Genomic DNA, 19,156 nt, shown 5'->3' with positions numbered 1-19,156 from the left:
CAGGGTTGATTTCCTCTAGGGTTGACTGGTTTGATCTCCTTACTCTCCAAGGGACTCTCAAGAGTCTTCTCCAGCACCACAGTTTGAAAGCATCAGTTCTTTGGTGCTCAGTGCTCTTTATGGTTCAACTCTCACTTCCAAATATGACTACTGGAAAAAACCATAGCTTTGGCTATACAGACATTTGTTGGCAAATTGATGTCTCTGCTTTTTAAGACACTAAGTTTGTCATAGCTTTTATTCCAAGGAGCAAGCATCTTTTAATTTCCTGGCTGCAATCAACCGTCTGCAGTGATTTTGGAGTCCAAGAAAATAAAGTCCATCACTATTTCCATTTTCTCCCCCATCTATTTGCCATAAAGTGATGGGGCCAGATGCCATGATCCTAGTTTTTTTTTAATGTTAAGTTTAAGCCAGCTTTTTCACTGTCCTCTTTCACTTTCATCAAGAGGCTCTTTAGTACCTCTTCGCTTTCTGCCATTAGGGTGGTATCATCTGCATATCTGATGTTGTTGATATTTCTCCCAGCCATCTTGATTCCAGCTTGTGAGTCATCCAGCCTGGCATTTTACATGATGTATTCTGCATAAAAGTTAAATAAGCAGGGTGACAGTATACAGCCTTGACATTCTCCTTTCCCAATTTGAATCAGTCCATTGTTCCATGCCCAGTTCTACCTGTTGCTTCTTGACCTGCATACAGGTTTCTCAGGAGACAGATAGGTTGGTCTGGTATTCCCATCTCTCTTTAAGAAATGTCCACAGTTTGTTGTGATCCACACAGTCAAAGGCTTTAGCATGGTCAATGAAGCAGAAGTAGATGTTTTCCTGAAATTCTCTTGCTTTTTCTCTGATCTAGTGGATGTTGACAGTTTGGTTTCTGGTTCCTCTGCCTTTTCTAAATCCAGCTTGTACATCTGGGAGTTCTCAGTTCACATATTGTTGAACCCTAGCTTGAAAGATGTTGAGCATGACCTTAGTAGCATGTGAGATGAGGGCAATTGTACAGTAGTTTGAATATTCTTTGGCATTGCTCTTCTTTGGGATTGGAATGAAAACTGACCTTTTCCAGTCCTGTGGCCACTGCTGACTTTTCCAAATTTGATGGCATATTGAGTGTAGCACTTTAACTGCATCATCTTTTAGGATTTTAAATATCTCAGCTGAAATAATATCATCGCCACTAGTTTTTTTTTGTAGTAATGCTTCCTAAGGTCCACTTGACTTCAACTCCAGGATGTTTGGCTCTAGGTTTGTGAGGACACCTTCATGGTTATCTGGATCATTAAGATCTTTTTTGTATAGTTCTTCTTTGTTCTTGATATCTCTTCTTAATCTCTTCTGCTTCTCTTAGATACTTGTTTCTGTCCCTTATTGTGCCCATCTTTGCATGAAATGTTCCCTCAGTATCTCTAATTTTCTTGAAGAAGTTGCTAGTCTTTTCCATTTTATTGTTTCCCTCTATTTCTTTGCATTGTTCACTTAAGAAGGCTTTCTTATCTCTCCTTGCTATTCTTTGAACTTTGCATTCACTTGGGTATATCTTTCCCTTTCTCCTTTACTTTTTGCTTCTCTTCTTTTCTCAGCTATTTGTAAGGCCTCCTCAGACAACCATTTTGCCCTCTTGCATTTCTTTTCTTTGGAATGGTTTTGTTCACCACTTCCTATACAACGTTATGAACCTCCATCCATAGTTTGTCAGGCACTTTGTCCATCAGATCTAATCCCTTGAATCTATTTGTCATTTCCACTGTATAATCAAGGGATTTCATTTAGTTCATACCTGAATGGCCTAGTGTTTTTCCCTACTCCCTTTAATTTAAGTCTGAATTTTACAATAACGAGCTCATGACCTGAGCCATAGTCAGCTCCCAGTCTTGTTTTTCTTGACTATGTAGAGCTCCATCTTTGGCTGCAAGGAATATAATGAATCTGATTTAGGTATTGACCATCCATTGATGTCCATATGTAGAGCCGTCTCTTGTGTTGTTAGAAGAGGGTGTTTGCTATGATCAGTGAGTTATCTTGGCAAAACTTTTGTTAGTCTTTGCCCTGCTTCATTCTGTACTCCAAGGCCAAACTTGCCTGTTACTCCAGGTGTTTCTTGACTTCCTACTTTTGCATTCCAATCCCCTGTGATGAAAAAGACATCTCTTTTTGGTGTTGGTTCTAAAATGTCTTGTAGATCTTCAAAGAACTGTTTGGCTTCAACTTCTTTGGCATTATTTTTGGGGGCATAGGCTTATATTACTGTGATGTTGAATGGTTTGCCTTGGAATTGAACCTAGATCATTCTGTCGTCTTAGGGATTGCACCCAAGTACTGCATTTCAGACTCTCTTGTTGACTATGAGTGCTGCTCCATTCCTTCTAAGGGATTATGTCCACAATAGTAGATTTAATTGTCATCTAAATTAAGTTCACCCATTCCCTTCCTAGGGAGAAGGCAGTAGCAACCCCACTCCAGTACTCTTGCCTGGAAAATCCCATGGATGGAGGAGCCTGGTAGGCTGTAGTCCATGGGGTCACTAAGAGTTGGACAGGACTGAGTGACTTCACTTTCACTTTTCACTTTCATGCATTGGAGAAGGAAATGGCAACCCCTCTAGTGTTCTTGCCTGGAGAATCCCAGGGACGGGGGAGCCTGGTGGGCTGCCATCTCTGGGGTCGCACAGAGTTGGACACGACTGAAGCGACTTAGCAGCAGCATTTCCTTCCTAAAATGTTGATGTTCACTCTTGCCATCTCCTGTTTGACCACATCCACTTTACCTTGATTCATGGACCTAACATTCAGGTTCTTCTGCAATATTGTGCTTAACAGCATTGGACTTTACTTTCATCACCAGATACATCCACAACTGAGCATTTTTTCCACTTTGGCTCAGCCTCTTCATTCTTTCTGGAGCCGTTTCTTCACTCTTCTCTAGTAGTATATTGGACATCTACCAACCTGGGGGCTTATCTTCCAGTTTTATGTCTTTTTGCCATTTCATAGCGTTCATGGTGTTCTCAAAGCAAGAAAAATGAAGTAGTTTGACATTCCCTTTCCAGTGGACCTCATTTTCTCAGAACTCTCCACCATGACCCATCTGTCTTGGGTGGCCCTGAATGGCACAGCTCATAGTTTCATTGAGTTACATTGAGTTACAAGGCTGTAATTGATGTTATCATTTGGTTAGCTTTCTGTGATTGTGGTTTTCATTCTGGAGGTCATGGTATTGCAGTTCTTGCTGCTTCTGTCTACCCTCTGATGGATGAGGATAAGAGGCCTGTGCAAGCTTCTGATGGAAGGGAATAGCTGTGAGGATAACTGGGGTCTTGCTTGGTGGGCAGAATGCTGCCCAGTAAATCTTTAATCCAATTTTCTGTTCATGAGTGGGGTTGAGCTCCCTCCCTGTAGTTTGGCCTGAGATGGACCCATCCTGGCGTCTGCATTTTCTGTGGTAGTGCTAATGTCAACCTCCTCCAAGAGGACTTATGCCAACACACCGTACCTAGCAGGACTGCTGCTGCCAGTGCCCTTGACCCTGTGGCAGGCTACTATCAACCTACACCTCTGCAGGAGACTCCCACACACTCACAGACAAGTCTGGCTCCGTCTCTTGTTGGGTCACTGCTCCTTTCCCCTGAGTCCTGTTGCCCAAGGTTTTCTTTGTGCCTTTCAAGAGTCTCTGTTTCCCTCACTTCAGTTCAGTTCAGTCGCTCAGTCTTGTCCGACTCTCTGTGACCCCATGAACCACAGCACGCCAGGCTTCTGTCTATCACCAACTCCCGGAGTTCACCCAAACCCATGTCCATCAAGTCGGTGATGCCATCCAGCCATCTCATCCTCTGTCATCCCCTTCTCCTCCTGCCCTCAATCTTTCCCAGCATCAGGGTCTTTTCAAGTGAGTCAGCTCTTTGCATCAGGTGGCCAAAGTATTGGAGTTTCAGCTTCAACATCAGTCCTTCCAATGAACACCCAGGACCAATCTCATTTAGGATGGACTGGTTGGATCTCCTTGCAGTCCAGGGGACTCTCAAGAGTCTTCTCCAACACCACAGTTCAAAAGCATCAATTCTTTGGCACTCAGCTTTCTGTATAGTCCAACTCTCACATGAGTCCAACTCATGACCACTGGAAAAACCATAGCCTTGACTAGACGGACCTTTGTTGGCAAAGTAATGTCTCTGCTTTTGAATATGCTATCTAGGTTGGTCATAACTTTCCTTCCAAGGAGTAAGCGTCTTTTAATTTCATGGCTACAGTCACCATTTGCAGTGATTTTGGAGCCCAGAAAAATAAAGTCTGACACTGTTTCCACTGTTTTCCTGTCTATTGGCCATAAAGTGATGGGACCAGATGCCATGATCTTAGTTTTCTGAATGTTGACTTTTAAGCCAACTTTTTCACTCTCCTCTTTCACTTTCATCAAGAGACTCTAGTTCTTTTTCACTTTCTGTCATAAGGGTGGTGTCATCTGCATATCTGCTGCTGCTGCTAAGTCGCTTTAGTCGTGTCTGACTCTGTGCGACCCCATAGACAGCAGCCCACCAGGCTCCCCCGTCCCTGGGTTTCTCCAGGCAAGAACACTGGAGTGGGTTGCCATTTCCTTCTCCATCTGCATATCTGAGGTTATTGATATTTCTCCCGGCAATCTTAATTCCAGCTTGTGCTTTATCCAGCCCAGCGTTTCTCATGATGTACTCTGAATAGAAGTTAAATAAGCAGGGTGACAATATACAGCCTTGATGTACTCCTTTTCCTGTTTGGAACTAGTCTGTTGTTCCATGTCCAATTCTAACTGTTGCTTCCTGATCCGCATACAGGTTTCTCAAGAGGCAGGTCAGGTGGTCTGGTATTCCCATTTCTTTCAGAATTTTCCCCAGTTTATTGTGATCCACACAGTCCAAGGCTTTGGCATAGTCAATAAAGCAGAAATAGATGTTTTTCTGGAACTCTCTTGCTTTTTTGATTATCCAGTGGATGTTGGCAATTTGATCTCTGGTTCCTCTGCCTTTTCTAAAACCAGCTTGTTTCCCTAGTCCTCTGGAAATTGTTCTGTAGTCAAATTGCACTGACCTTCAAACCTGGGGATTCCTGGTCCCTTTATCAGATCCCCAGATTGGGGAAGTCTGATGAGGGGCCTAGAGCCTTTGAATCACATTGAGAACTTCTTTGTTATAGTTGTTCTCCAGTTTGAGCATCACCCACCTGGTGGCTCTATGGTAGGGCTCCAGGCTGTATGCTAGGGCTAATGTCAACACATTGCACCTCCCAAGACTGCTGCTGCCACTGCTCCTGTCCCCACAGCAGGCCACTGCTGACCCACACCTCCTCAGGAGACCCTGAAACACCACAGGCAGGTCTGGCTCAGTCTCTTGTGGAGGTCACTGCTCCTTTCCCTGGGTCCTGGTGCGCACAAGATTTTATTTATGCCCTCCAAGAGCCTCTGGCAGGTATGTGGTTTGATTTTAACATGATTGTGCCCCTCCTACCATCTCGTTGTGACCTCTTCTTTGTCCTTGGACGTGGGTTATCTTTTTTTGGTGGATTCCAACATCCTTCTGTCAGTGGTTGTTCAGCTGCTAGTTGGGATTTTGATGTTCTCACTGGAGGAGAAGGGTGCACATCCTTCTACTCGGCCATGTCCTGGCTATTGTAAATAATGTTGTATGAACACTGGGGTGTGTGTCTTTTTGAATTGTCATGTTTTCATGCTATATGCTTAGTAATGGGATTGCTAGGTCATATGGTAAATTTATTCCTAGTTGGTTAAGGAATCTTCATGATGTTCTCTGCAGGGGATGTACCAATTTACATTCTCATCAGTAGTACAGGAAGGTTCCCTTTCTCCACATCCTCTCCACCATTTATTGTTGGTAGATTTTTTGATGATGACAATTCTAAATGGTGTGAGGTGATACCTCATTGTAGTTTTGATTTGCATTTCTCTAGTAATGAGTGACATTAAGCTTTTTTTCACGTGTTTGTTGTCCATCTATGTCTTCTTTGGAGAAATTCTGTTTAGGTCTTGTCATTTTTTTAATTCGGTTTTGTTTTCCTTATATTGAGCTGTTTATGTTTTTTGTAGATTAATTGTTTGTCGGTTACTTTGTAATTATTGTCTCCCATTCTGAGGGTTGTCTTTTCATCTTTACAGTTTCCTTTGCTGTGCAAAAACTTTTAAGTTTAATAAAGTTCCATTTATTTATTTTTGTTTTTATTTCCATTGCTCTAGGAGGGAGTCAAAGAGGATCTTGCTGTGATTTATGTTAAGGAGTGTACTATCTGTGTTTTCCACTAAGAGCTCTATATTTTCTGGCCTTACCTTTAAGTCTTTAATTCAACTTGAGTTTGTTGTTAGGAAGTATTCTAATTTCATTCTCTTACATGTAGCTGTCCAGTTTTTCCAGCTAAGAGGCTCTTTTTTCTCCATTGTATATTCCTGCCTCCTTTTTCAAAAATAAGGTACTCGTGAGTACATGGGTTTATTTCTGGGGTTCTATCCTATTCTGCTTAGCTATATTTTTGTTTTTGTGCCAGAACCATATTGTCTTGATGAGTATAGCTTTGTAATATAGTCTGAAGTCAGTAAGATTGATTCATCTATCTCCATTTTTCTTTCTCACAATTGCCTTGCCTATTCGAGGTCTTTTGGGTTCCCAAACAATATGTAAAATTTTTTGTTCTAGTTCTGGAAAAATTCCATTGGTAATTGGATAGGGATTGCATTGAATATGTGGATGACTTTGGGTAGTATTCTCAAATTTTCACAATATTGATTCTCCTAATCTAAGAACATGGTATATCTCTCCATCTGTTTGATCTCTTTTATCAATATCTTATAGTTTTTTGCATACATGTCTTTTATCTCTTTAGGTAGGTTTATTCCTAGATATTTTATTCTTTTTGTTTCAGGGATGAATGGGATTGTTTACTTTCTGATTTCCCCTTTTGATTTTTTATTGTTAGTATAGGATACAGGGGATTTCTATGTATCATTTGGTATCCTGCAACATTACTGAATTCATTGATTAGCTCTAGCAATTTTCTGGTGGCATCTTTAGGGTATTCTGTTTAGTATCCTGTCATCTGCAGATAGTGAAAGTTTGGCTTCTTGTTTTTCAGTCTGGCTTCCTTTTATTTCTTTTTCCTTTCTGACTGCCATGGCTAGGACTTCCAAATCTATATTGAATAATAGTAATGAGAGAGTCAGTTCCTAGGCAGGTTGATAAGAAGTCTGGGGTCCCTGAGGAGGAGAAAGGGGTCTTGGGCTCTCAAAGCAGAGATAGGGGTCTGGAATTCTCAAGGAGGAGGAAAGGACATCATTTTTTCCCCTCTACATTCCTTAGTCTGATGATTACACAACAACTCAGTTTAAACTCTGTACTAAGGACTGATGTTGAAGCTGAAACTCCAGTACTTTGGCCACCTGATGCAAAGAGCTGACTCATTTGAAAAGACCCTGATGCTGGGAAAGATTGAGGGCAGGAGGAGAAGGGGACGACAGAGGATGAGATGGTTGGATGGCATCACCGACTCAGTGGACATGAGTTTGAGTAAACTCCGGGAGTTGGTGATGGACAGGGAGGCCTGGCGTACTGTGTTCATGGGGTCGCAGAGTTGAACACGACTGAGTGACTGAACTGAATTGAAGGATTATATAAATGGCAACCCGCTCCAGTACTCTTGCCTGGAGAATCCCATGGATGGAGGAGCCTGGGCGGCTACAGTCCACGGGGGTCGCAAAGAGTCGGACACGACTGAGCGACTTCACTCATAACAACAATGTGCCTGCTTGAGGACAGTTTCTCCTCCTGAAAACCTTCTGGCTAATCCTGTTATCTTAAAATGTAAATTATGGGAGTGAGTCTAGTAAGAGCTTTACAACCTTGAGACATTCTTTTGATTTATTGTAATAACTAATTAAAAAAGTATATAACTCGCTTGCTAACACTAGCAAGGGGGGCATTCTCTATCCCCCTTCCGATGTCTATGTCAGAGGCTTTCTCTGTCCCTTTTCTTACTTTAGTAAAACTGCTACACAAAAGCTCTTTTGAGTGATCAAGCCTGGTCCTTGGTCCCAAAGCCAAATCTTCTTCGGAGATCACAAATTTGACATCATTCACCGTAAGGTATCAGTGGCAAGAATGGGCGCCCATTATCATGTTCCTGATCTTAGAGGAAATGCTTTTAGTTTTTCCCCATTGAAAATGTTGTTTGGTGTGGGTTTATTGTATATGGCCTTTATTATGTTCAGGTAGGTTCTTTCTATGCCAGTTTTCTGGAAATGTTTATCATAAATGGGTGTTGAATTTTGTCAAAAGCTTTCTCTGCATTTATTGAGATGATCATATGGTTTTTATTTCTCAATTTGTTAATATGGTTTATCACATTTATTGACTTATGTATATTCAAGAATCCTTGCAGCCCTGGGATAAACCCCACCTGATCATGGTGTATGATCCTTTTAATGTGTTGTTGGATTCTGTTTGCTGTCATTTTTTTTGAGGATTTTTGCATCTGTATTCATCAGTGATATTGGTCCTGTGATTTTCTTTTTTTGTGGTATCTTTGTCTCATTTTGGTATCAGGGTGATAGTGGCCTCATAGAATGAGTTTGGGAGTATTCCTCCTTCTGCAATTTTTTGGAAAAATTTGAGTAGGATCAGTTCAGTTCAGTTCAGTCGCTCAGTCGTGTCCAGCTCTTTGCGACCGCATGAATCGCAGCACACCAGGCCTCCCTGTCCATCACCAGCTCCCAGAGTTCACCCAGACTCACGTCCATCGAGTCAGTGATGCCATCCAGCCATTTCATCCTCTGTCGTCCCCTTCTCCTCCTGCCCCCAATCCCTCCCAGCATCAGAGTCTTTTCCAATGAGTCAGCTCTTCGCATGAGGTGGCCAAAGTACCGGACTTTCAGCTTTAGCATCATTCCTTCCAAAGAAATCCCAGGGCTGATCTCCTTTAGAATGGACTGGTTGGATCTCCTTGCAGTCCAAGGGACTCTCAAGAGTCTTCTCCAACACCACAGTTCAAAAGCATCAATTCTTCGGCACTCAGCCTTCTTCACAGTCCAACTCTCACATCCTTACATGACCACAGGAAAAACCATAGCCTTGACTAGATGGACCTTTGTTGGCAAAGTAATATCTCTGCTTTTGAATATGCTATCTAGGTTGGTCATAACTTTCCTTCCAAGGAGTAAGCGTCTTTTAATTTCATGGCTGCAGTCACCACCTGCAGTGACTTTAGGGGCCCCCCAAAATAAAGTCTGACACTGTTTCCACTATTTCCCCATCTATTACCCATGAAGTGATGGGACCAGATGGCATGATCTTAGTTTTCTGAATGTTGAGCTTTAAGCCAACTTTTTCACTCTTCACTTTCACTTTCATCAAGAGGCTTTTTAGTTCCTCTTCACTTTCTGCCATAAGGGTGGTGTCATCTGCATATCTGAGGTTATTGATATTTCTCCCAGCAATCTTGATTCCAACTTGTGTTTCTTCCAGTCCAGCCTTTCTCCTGATGTACTCTGCGTATAAGGTAAATAAGCAGGGTGACAATATACAGCCTTGACGAACTCCTTTTCCTATTTGTAACCAGTCTGTTGTTCCATGTCCAGTTCTAACTGTTGCTTCCTGACCTGCATACAGATTTCTCAAGAGGCAGGTCAGGTGGTCTGGTATTCCCATCTCTTTCAGAATTTTCCACAGTTTATTGTGATCCACACAGTCCAAGGCTTTGGCATAGTCAATAAAGCAGAAATAGATGTTTTTCTGGAACTCTCTTGCTTTTTCCATGATCCAGCGGATGTTGGCAGTTTAATCTCTGGTTCCTCTGCCTTTTCTAAAACTAGCTTGAACATCAGGAAGTTCACGGTTCACATATTGCTGAAGCCTGGCTTGGAGAATTTTGAGCATTACTTTACTAGCATGTGAGATGAGTGCAATTGAGTAGGATAGGTGTTAACTATTCTCTAAATGTTTGATAGAATTTGCCTGTGAAGCCGTGTGGCACTGGGCGTTTGTTTGTTGGAAGATTTTTGATCATGGTTTTGACTTCAGTGCTTGTGATTGGTCTGTTCCTATTTTCTGTTTCTTCCTGGTTCAGTCTTGGAAGGTTATACTTTTGTAACAATGTGTCCATTTCTTCCAGGTTGTCCATTTTTTTGGCATGTAGTTGCTCCTGGTAGTAGTCTTTTATGATCCTTTGTATTTCTGCATTGTCTGTTGTAGTTTCTTTTTCATTTCTAATCATATTGATTTGAGTCTTCTCCCTGTTGCTTTGATGAGTCTGGCTAATTGTCAACTTGGTTTATTGTCTCAAAGAACCAGCTTTTAGTTTTATTGAACTTTGCTCGTATTTCATTATTTTTTCATTTATTTCAAAATAAATCAAACATCTGATCTCTATGCTTTCTTTCCTTCTACTAACTTCGTCAGGTTTTTTGTTCTTTTTCTAGTTGCTTTATATTCTAAGGTTAGGTTGTTTATTTGATGTTTCTTGTTTCTTGAGGTTAGCTTGTATTTCTGTAAACTTCCCTCTTAACACTTCTTTTATTGCATCCCGTAAGTTTTGAGTTGTCTTTTTTGGGGGTAGTAACATACTGTTTTGATGACTACAGCTTTGTAGTATAATCTCTAGTCAGGTAGCCTGATCCCCTCTCCCCATCCCCCCAGTTCTATTTTCTTTTTCAAAATTACTTTGTCTATTCAGGGCCTTTTGAAAACATTTAATCTTTATATTGTTGAATTTAGCATTTTTTTCTTTTATGTTTTGTTGATTTTTAGTCATTGTTGGCCATTACCCACTATAACGATATAAAAGAATTGTTCTGTGTAGTCTTTTAGAATATGGTTTTATTTTTTACATTTAAATCTTGAATATATTTTAATTTTTCCTGCTCTGTGGTGTGATACATAGACCTCTCTTTTCCAGATGGCCATCTATTTATCCAAATGACATTTGTATCCAGCCTTTCCTCACTCATTAAATGATATTATCTGTATTTAAATAGGAAAGTGATTCTGTTTATCATTCTTCCTACTATCCACTTTCTCTAGTTTAAGCTTAGACATCTTTCTGGGCTCTCACTAGTGCAGTGCTCCTTTTGCCCACTTTTATGTTTGCATTAGACTGTGGACAATAGTATTCTAATTTTTTAAAATCTAGTATTACCTTACCCTCTGTCTTCCAGAATTTTTTCAAAATTCAGGCCTTGTGCTGAGATTTTTTTGCATTCCTGTTTTGTCATATTTTTATTACTTTAAAAGTTTTGTATTTTATCTGAATGTGTTTTTGGAGACAGGAGATATAAGTATGTGTGTTTAGTCTATTCCCTTAAACTAGAGAAACAATTTTTGGTTGTAAATCTCCCTGGTGGCTCAGACAGTAAAGCGTCTGCCTGCAATGTGAAAGACCTGGGTTTGATCCCTGGGTCGGGAAGATCCCCTGGAGAAGGAAATGGCAACCCACTCCAGTACTCTTGCCTGGAAAATTCCATGGCCAGAGGAGCCTTGTAGGCTACAGTCCCTGGGGTTGCAAAGAGTCAGACATGACTGAGCAACTTCACTTCACTTCACTCTTAATATTTTTGTTTTCTCTTTTTACCACTGAGAATGTATTTCTCAGCCTTCCTGGCTTATCTTTATACCTTACTTTTAAATTTTGCTATTCCCTTGAATTTATTCCTTGGTTGTTTTCTTTCCTAAAATTTCTATATCCTTTCTGAACCAGCCCTTTTTCTCTAATGACTTCAATAACCATCTTAAGGATTAATGTCTCCTAAATCCTTTTTTTCATTTTAGACCTTCCTTCTCCATTCCAGGATCATGCAGCCAATCATGAAATAATTCCATTTGTAAATTCTGCAGGTGTTTTGAGTACAATTGAACAACATCTACTCTCTGTGACCCAACTTGTGATTCTTATTTATTTTTCCAGTCTCTGTGTATGGCATCAGCATCTATCTTGGTTGTGGAGCATTTCTTTGTATAGCTATAAAAAAAAAAAAATAGTGACCAGATTTTTTTCCTCTAAGAATTAATTCCCTTTCTTTATCTCTGTTGCTTTGCCTTAGGATAGATCATCCCTAAAATTGGGTAGTTTGTTTTGTTGCTGAAGATATTATCCACTATTCATATAGAGTGATAGTTCTAATGAGGAGAGATTTTTCTTCCTAGGAGACATTTGCAAGTATTTGAAGATATTTTTGATTGATGCTATTGATATCTGATTAGTAGAAGTAGGGATGCTGGTAAACATCCTGGAATACACAGGACAGTCTTCCACAGAAATAGCTTTATCTGGTCTAGAGTGTCAGTAGTGCCAAATTGAAGAAACCCTGTTCTAGTGTAAAGGCGGAGTTGCTCATCTTTTATAGCATTTTGTTTTAAACTCTAAACAGTTAAACATATGTTAGGAGAAAACCATGGTTTGAAAGTATACACTCACCCCAGTGTTCATTGCAGTGCTGTTTACAGTAGCCACAGCCTGAAAGCAGCCTAAGTGTTCATCAAAGACTCTATATAGATACGGTGCATATATACAATGGAATGTTACTCAGCCATTAAAAAATGAAATAATGCCATTTGCAGCATCATGGATGGAAAGGTGGGGAGGGAGGGATAAATTGGGAGTTTGGAATTGAACACTGCTATGTTGTGCTACTGTATAGCACAGGGAACTCTGCTCAGTATTGTCATAACCTAAATGAGAAAGGAATTTGAAAAAGAATATATATGTATATATAAATCTCTTTGCTGTACACTTGAAACTTACAGAATATTGTAAAACACCTATAGACCAATATAAAATAATCATTAAAACATAAACAGAAAATATAGTAAGAGTTAGTTTTCAAAAATATTTTCTATGTCCTGATTCTGAACCCTCAGATTGAGTAGAAATATATTGTTACAGGCATCAGTGTCATTCAAGGATGTGACTGTGGAATTCACCCAGGAAGAGTGGCATCAGATGGACTCTGCTCAGAGGACCTTGTACAGAGATGTAATGCTGGAGAACTACAGCCACCTCGTCTCAGTGGGTGAGCAGACCTTACCATGCAACTTCCTCAAGAATGCAGATTCAGTTTTTTCTTTTTTTAAATATTAATCACTTTTATTGAAGAATATTAAATGAAAAATAAAATTCAGCACTTCATTATACAAATCAATAAGTTTAAAAAGTTATGCAGTAGCTTACCATCATCAGAGTCATGGTTTGGAATATTTTCATCATCCCCCCAAAATTCCTTGTACCCCTTTGCAGTGAGTCCCTTCCTCTCATACCTCTTCTCAGATGCCAGCCAATCACTGATCTATTTTCTATTTCAATACTTTTTCCTTGTTTTGAATCTTATATAAATGAATTTATATATAGTATCTTTTGTCTGACTTCCACATTTAGCATGATGCTTTTGAGACTCCTGTGTGTGTATCACCAGTTTATTCTTTTTAGCCTGAGTAGAATTCTTTTGTGTGCATATACTACAGTTTGTTATTCTTTCAGCTCATGGATACATGGGTGTTTTTCCAGTTTGGAGCTGTTATGAATAAAGCTTCTGTGAACATTCACATATAAGTCTTTGTGTCAATATGTTTTTATTTCTTATGTAAATACCTAGGAGTGGGCTTACCTAGTCTTCTGGTAAGTTTATATGTAACTTATTCAGAAAGTTCCAGATGTTTCCCCATTGGGTCTACTGTGTTTCATGCCTATAAGCAATGCCTAAGAGTTCTCACTGCTGTTACCAGCAGTTGGTTTGGTAAGTCTTACTATTTTTAACCATTGTAGTTGATGTCTAGTTGTATCTTATTGGATTTTAATTTGCATTTCTCTGGTAATTAACAATGTTGAACTTCTTTTCATGTGCTTTTTAACCATTCATAATCTCCTTTAATGAAGTGTTTCATCAAATCTTTTGCCCATTTTTTTGTTTTGTTTTTTGGTTTGGGTCTTATTGTTGAGTTGAAGGAGTTCAGACCTTACCAGATACATGTTTTGAAAATGTTTCTTCTCCAGGTCTGGCTTGCCTTTTTAGAAGAAAATGTTTACAGATGGTTTTGGTTTGCTATATACTTAAAAAAATTTTTATATGACATGATTAAGATTCAGGGATTTAGATCAATTGTATTCTTCATGTTTCCCCTAATGGTTATATCTTACATAACTATAGTATAGTCTTAACGCAAGGAAATAGACATTGGTACAATGAATTTGAATAGCTTTGTATCATTTTTTTACTTTATAATTTTGTATTGAGGCATGGTTGATTTATAATATGATGTTAGTTTCAGGTGTACAGCAGAGTGATGCAGTTATATATTCTTTTCCAGATTCTTTTCCCTGATAGGTTATTACAAAATACTGAGTATAGTTCTCTGTGCTACAGAGTACATCCTTGTTGTTATCTATTATATATTGGGTTGGCCAAAAGGTTCATTTCTTTTTTTCCCATAAGATGGCTCTAGTAGTGCTTTAGTTGTCTTTAATGTCATTCGAAACCAGTTTGTTAGATTTTATTGTGACAGCAGTCATATCAGTATACATTTAAAAAAACGTATCAAAATTGGTGAATTTTTGTGTAGCCATTTTAATATTGAACACAGAAGAAAAAAAAACAGTTTTGACCTGTTATGCCTTATTATTTCAACAAAGGTAAAAATGCAACTAAAACACAAAAATAGACTTGTGCAGTGTATGGAGAAGGTATTGTGACTGATCAAACATGACAAAAGTGGTTTGTGTAGTTTTGTGCTGGAGATTTCTTGCTGGACAGTGCTCCATGGTCAGGTAGTTGAAGTTGATAATGATCAAATAGAGACATTAATTGAGAAGAATCAATGTTATATCATGTGGGAGATAGCTGACATACTCAAAATATCCAAATCAAGATTTGAAAGTCATTTGCACCAGCTTGGTTATGTTAATCACTTTGATGTTTAGGTTCCACCTAGGCTAAGTGGAAAAAACCTTTGTAACCATATTTCACATGTGTTTCTCTACTGAAACGTAATAAAAATGTTCCATTTTTAAAACAAATTGTGATGGGTGTTGAAAAGTGGATACTGTACAATAATGTGAAATGGAAGAGATTGTGGGGGCAAGTGAAATGAACCACCACCAATCACACCAAAGGCATCTTCTTCCAAGGAAGATGGTGTTGTGTGTATGGTGGGATTGTAAGGGAATCCTCTGCTATGAGCTCCTTCTGGGGAATCAAACAATTAATTCCAACAAGAATTGCTCCCAGTTAGACCAACTGAGAGCAGCACTTGATGAAGAGTGTCCAGAATTAGTCAACAGAAAATGCATAGTCTCCATCAGGATAATGCAAGACCACATGTTTCTTTGATGACTAGGCATAAACTGTTAAGCTTTGGCTGGAAGTTCTGATTCACCCACCATATTCACCAGCCATTGTACCTTCAGATTTCCTTTTATTTTGGTCTTTACAAAATTCTCTTAATGGAAGAAATTTCAGCTCCCTGCAAGACTGTAAAAGGAACCTGGAACAATTCTTTGCTCAAAAAGATAAAAAAGTTTTGGGGAAATGGAATTATGAAGTTGCCTGAAAAATGGCAGAAGGTAAAGGAACAAAACAGTGAATTCATGGCACAATAAAGTTCTTGGTGAAAATGGAAAATGTGGCTTTTTTTTTTTTTTAATCAAAGGAACTTCTTGGCCACCCCAATACATAGCAGTGTGTATAGGTTAATCCCAAATTCCTAATGTATCCCTTTCTTCTCCTTTACCCTCTGGTAACCATACGTTTATTTTCTGTGTCTGAGTCTGTTTATATTTTGAATTAAATTCATTTGTATCTTTTTTTTTATTCTGCACAAAAGCATATTTCATGATACTTTTCTTTTTCTATCTGGCTTACTTCACTTAGCATGATAATTTATAGGTCAGCCATGTATCTGCAGAAGGCGTGATTTTATTCTTTTTGTGGCTGAATAATATTTCATTCTGTGTATGAGATTATATCTATATCTATCTTACCACAATTTCTTTATCCGTTCATCTGTGTATGGACATTGGGTTGCTTCCATGTCCTAGCTATCATAATAGAGCTGTGGTAACATTGGAGTATATGTATCTTCAAACCATGGTGTTCACCAAATATATACCTAGGATTTGGAGAAGGAAGTGGCAGCCCACTCCAGTATTCTTGCTTAGAGAATCCTGTGGACACAGGAGCCTGGGAAGGCTACAGTCCGTGGTGTTACAACTTAGCGACTGAGCACACGCCTAGGATGTGCTTCCATGGATCATATGATAGCCCTATCATTTTCAGTTTTTTAAGGAACCTCCATACTGTACTCCATAGTGGCTACACCAGTTTACATTCCCACCGGCAGTGTGGGAGGATTTTTTCCTCCACACCTTCTCTAGCATTTGCTACTGATGGATGTTTTGATGATGGCCATTCTGACTGGTGTGAGGTAATAACCTCATTGTAATTTTGATTTGCATTTCTCTGATAATTAGTGATATTCAGCATGTTTTCATATGCTTATTAGCCATCTGTACATCTTCTTTGGAGAAATGTCCATTTAGGTCTGCCTGTTTTTTGATTGAGTTGCTTGGTTTCTTTTGTTACTGAGTTTCATGAACTGTTGTATGTTTTGGAAATTAATTCCTTATTGGTAGCATCATTTGCAGATATTTTCTCCCAGTTTGTAGGTTATCTTTCATTTTTATTGTGGTTTCCTTTGCTGTGCAAAAGCAAAAGTGTTGTTAGGCCCCCATTTGTGTATTTTTGTTTTTATTTCCATTACTGTAGGAGGACAGATCCAGAAAAATATTGCTGCAATTTATGTCAAAGAGTGTTTTGCCTGTATTTTCCTCTAGGATTTTTATAGTATCCAGTCTTACATTTAGGTCTTTAATCCATTTTGAGTTTATTTTTGTATATATTGTTCAGTTCAGTCTAGTCTCTCAGTCGTGTATGACTCTGTGACCCCATGAATCGCAGCACACCACACCTCCCTGTCCATCACCAACTCCTGGAGTTTCTCATCCTCTGTCGTCCCCTTCTCCTCCTGCCCTCAATTTCTCCCAGCATCAGGGTCTTTTCCAATGAGTCAACTCTTCGTATGAGGTGGCCAAAGTATTGGAGTTTCAGCCTCAGCATCAGTCCTTCCAGTGCACACCCAGGACTGATCTCCTTTAGGATGGACTGGTTGGATCTCTTTGCAGTCCAAGGGACTCTCAAGAGTCTTCTCCAACACCACAGTTCAAAAGCATCAATTCTTCGGCGCTCAGCTTTCTTCCCAGTCCAACTCTCACATCCATACGTGACCACTAGGAAAACCATAGCCTTGACTAGACGGACCTTTGTTTGCAAAATAATGTCTCTGCTTTTGAATATGCTATCTAGGTTGATCATAACTTTCCTTCCAAGGAGTAAGCCTCTTTAAATTTCATGGCTGCAATCACCATCTGCAGTGATTTTGAAGCCCCCAAAAATAAAGTCTGACACTGTTTCCACTGTTTCCCCATCTATTTCCCATGAAGTGATGGGACCAGATGCCATGATCTTAGTTTTCTGAATGTTGAGCTTTAAGCCAACTTTTTCACTCTCCTCTTTCACTTTCATCAAGAGGCTTTTTAGTTCCTCTTCACTTTCTGCCATAAGAAAAGGGTGGTGTCATCTGCATATCTGAGGTTATTGATATTTCTCCCGGCAATCTTGATTCCAGCTTGTGCTTCTTCCAGCCCAGCGTTTCTCATGATGTACTCTGCGTAGAAGTTAAATAAGCAGGGTGACAATATACAGCCTTGACATACTCCTTTTCCAATTTGGAACCAGTCTGTTGTTCCATGTCCAGTTCTAACTGTTGCTTCCTAACCTGCATACAGGTTTCTCAAGAGGCAGGTCAGGTGGTCTGGTATTCCTATCTCTTTCAGAATTTTCCACAGTTTATTGTGATCTACACAGTCCAAGGCTTTGGCATAGTCAATAAAGCAGAAATAGATGTTTTTTTCTGGAACTCTCTTGCTTTTTCGATGATCCAGTGGATGTTGGCAATTTGATTTCTGGTTCCTCTGCCTTTTCTAAAACCAGCTTGAACATCTGGAAGTTCACGGTTCACATATTGCTGAAGCCTAGCTTGGAGAATTTTGAGCATTACTTTGCTAGCATGTGAGATGAGTGCAGTTGTGTGGTGGTTTGAGCATTCTTTGCCATTGCCTTTCTTTGGGATTGGAATGAAAACTGACCTTTTCCAGTCCTGTGGCCACTGCTGGTTTTCCAAATTTGCTGGCATGTTGAGTGTAACACTTTCACATCATCATCTTTCAGGATTGAAATAGCTCAGCTGGAATTCTATCACCTCCACTAGCTTTGTTTGTAGTGATGCTTTCTAAGGCCCACTTGACTTCACATTCCAGGATTTCTGGCTCTAGGTGAGTGATCACACCATCATGGTTATCTGGGTCATGAAGATCTTTTTTGTACAGTTCTTCTGTGTATTCTTGCCACCTCTTCTTAATATCTTCTGCTTCTGTTAGGTCCATACCATTTCTGTCCTTTATTGAGTCCATCTTTGCATGAAATGTTCCCTTGGTATCTCTAATATATTGTTAGAGAAAGTCTATAATTTCATTGTTTTTATGTAGCTGTTCAGTTTTCCCAGTACCATTTGTTGGGGAAGAGACTCTTTTCTCCATTGTATAGTCTTGCCTCCTTTGTCATGGATTAATTGACCATAAGTGTGTGGGTTTATATCTGGGTTTCTGTCCTCTTCCATTGATCTCTGTGTGTTTTTGTGCCAGTACCATGCTGCTTTAATGACTACAGCTTTGTAGTAGGGTCTGAAGTCAGGGGCCCTGATTCCCCCAGCTCTGATTTTCCGTTCTCAAGATTGCTTTGTCAAGTTTCAGGATCTTTTGTGTTCCCATTCAAATAAAAAATATTGGGTTCCAGTTATGTGAAAAAAGCCATTAGTAATTTGATACAAATTGCATTGAATCTGTAGACTGCCTTTGGCAATATGATCATTTTGAAAATACTGATTCTTTGAATCCAGGAACATGGTATATCTTTCCATTTGTTTATGTCATCTTCTCTTTCTTTCATCATATCTTGTATCAACAGTTATCAGAATATAGGTCTTTTGCCTCCCGAGGTAGTTTTATTGCTAGGTACTTTATTCTTTT

At 39.4% G+C, this 19,156-nt stretch overlaps 1 protein-coding gene across 3 annotated transcripts in view; it reads left to right on the top strand.

Annotated features, from left to right (window-relative positions):
* The window catches only part of ZNF782 (zinc finger protein 782), a 91,243-nt gene that overhangs the window by 14,043 nt on the left and 58,044 nt on the right, over positions 1-19,156 (top strand). For all 3 annotated transcript variants that reach the window (XM_059889506.1, XM_005210417.5, XM_059889505.1), the window contains exon 3: positions 12,908-13,034. In XM_059889506.1, the coding sequence (XP_059745489.1) occupies positions 12,908-13,034 (127 nt within the window). The remainder of the gene's footprint in view (positions 1-12,907; positions 13,035-19,156) is intronic.

The sequence above is a fragment of the Bos taurus genome, chromosome 8 (assembly GCF_002263795.3).
Source record: "Bos taurus isolate L1 Dominette 01449 registration number 42190680 breed Hereford chromosome 8, ARS-UCD2.0, whole genome shotgun sequence".
In the NCBI taxonomy this organism is placed as follows: domain Eukaryota; kingdom Metazoa; phylum Chordata; class Mammalia; order Artiodactyla; family Bovidae; genus Bos; species Bos taurus.
This window is presented reverse-complemented; position numbering and strand designations above follow the sequence as displayed.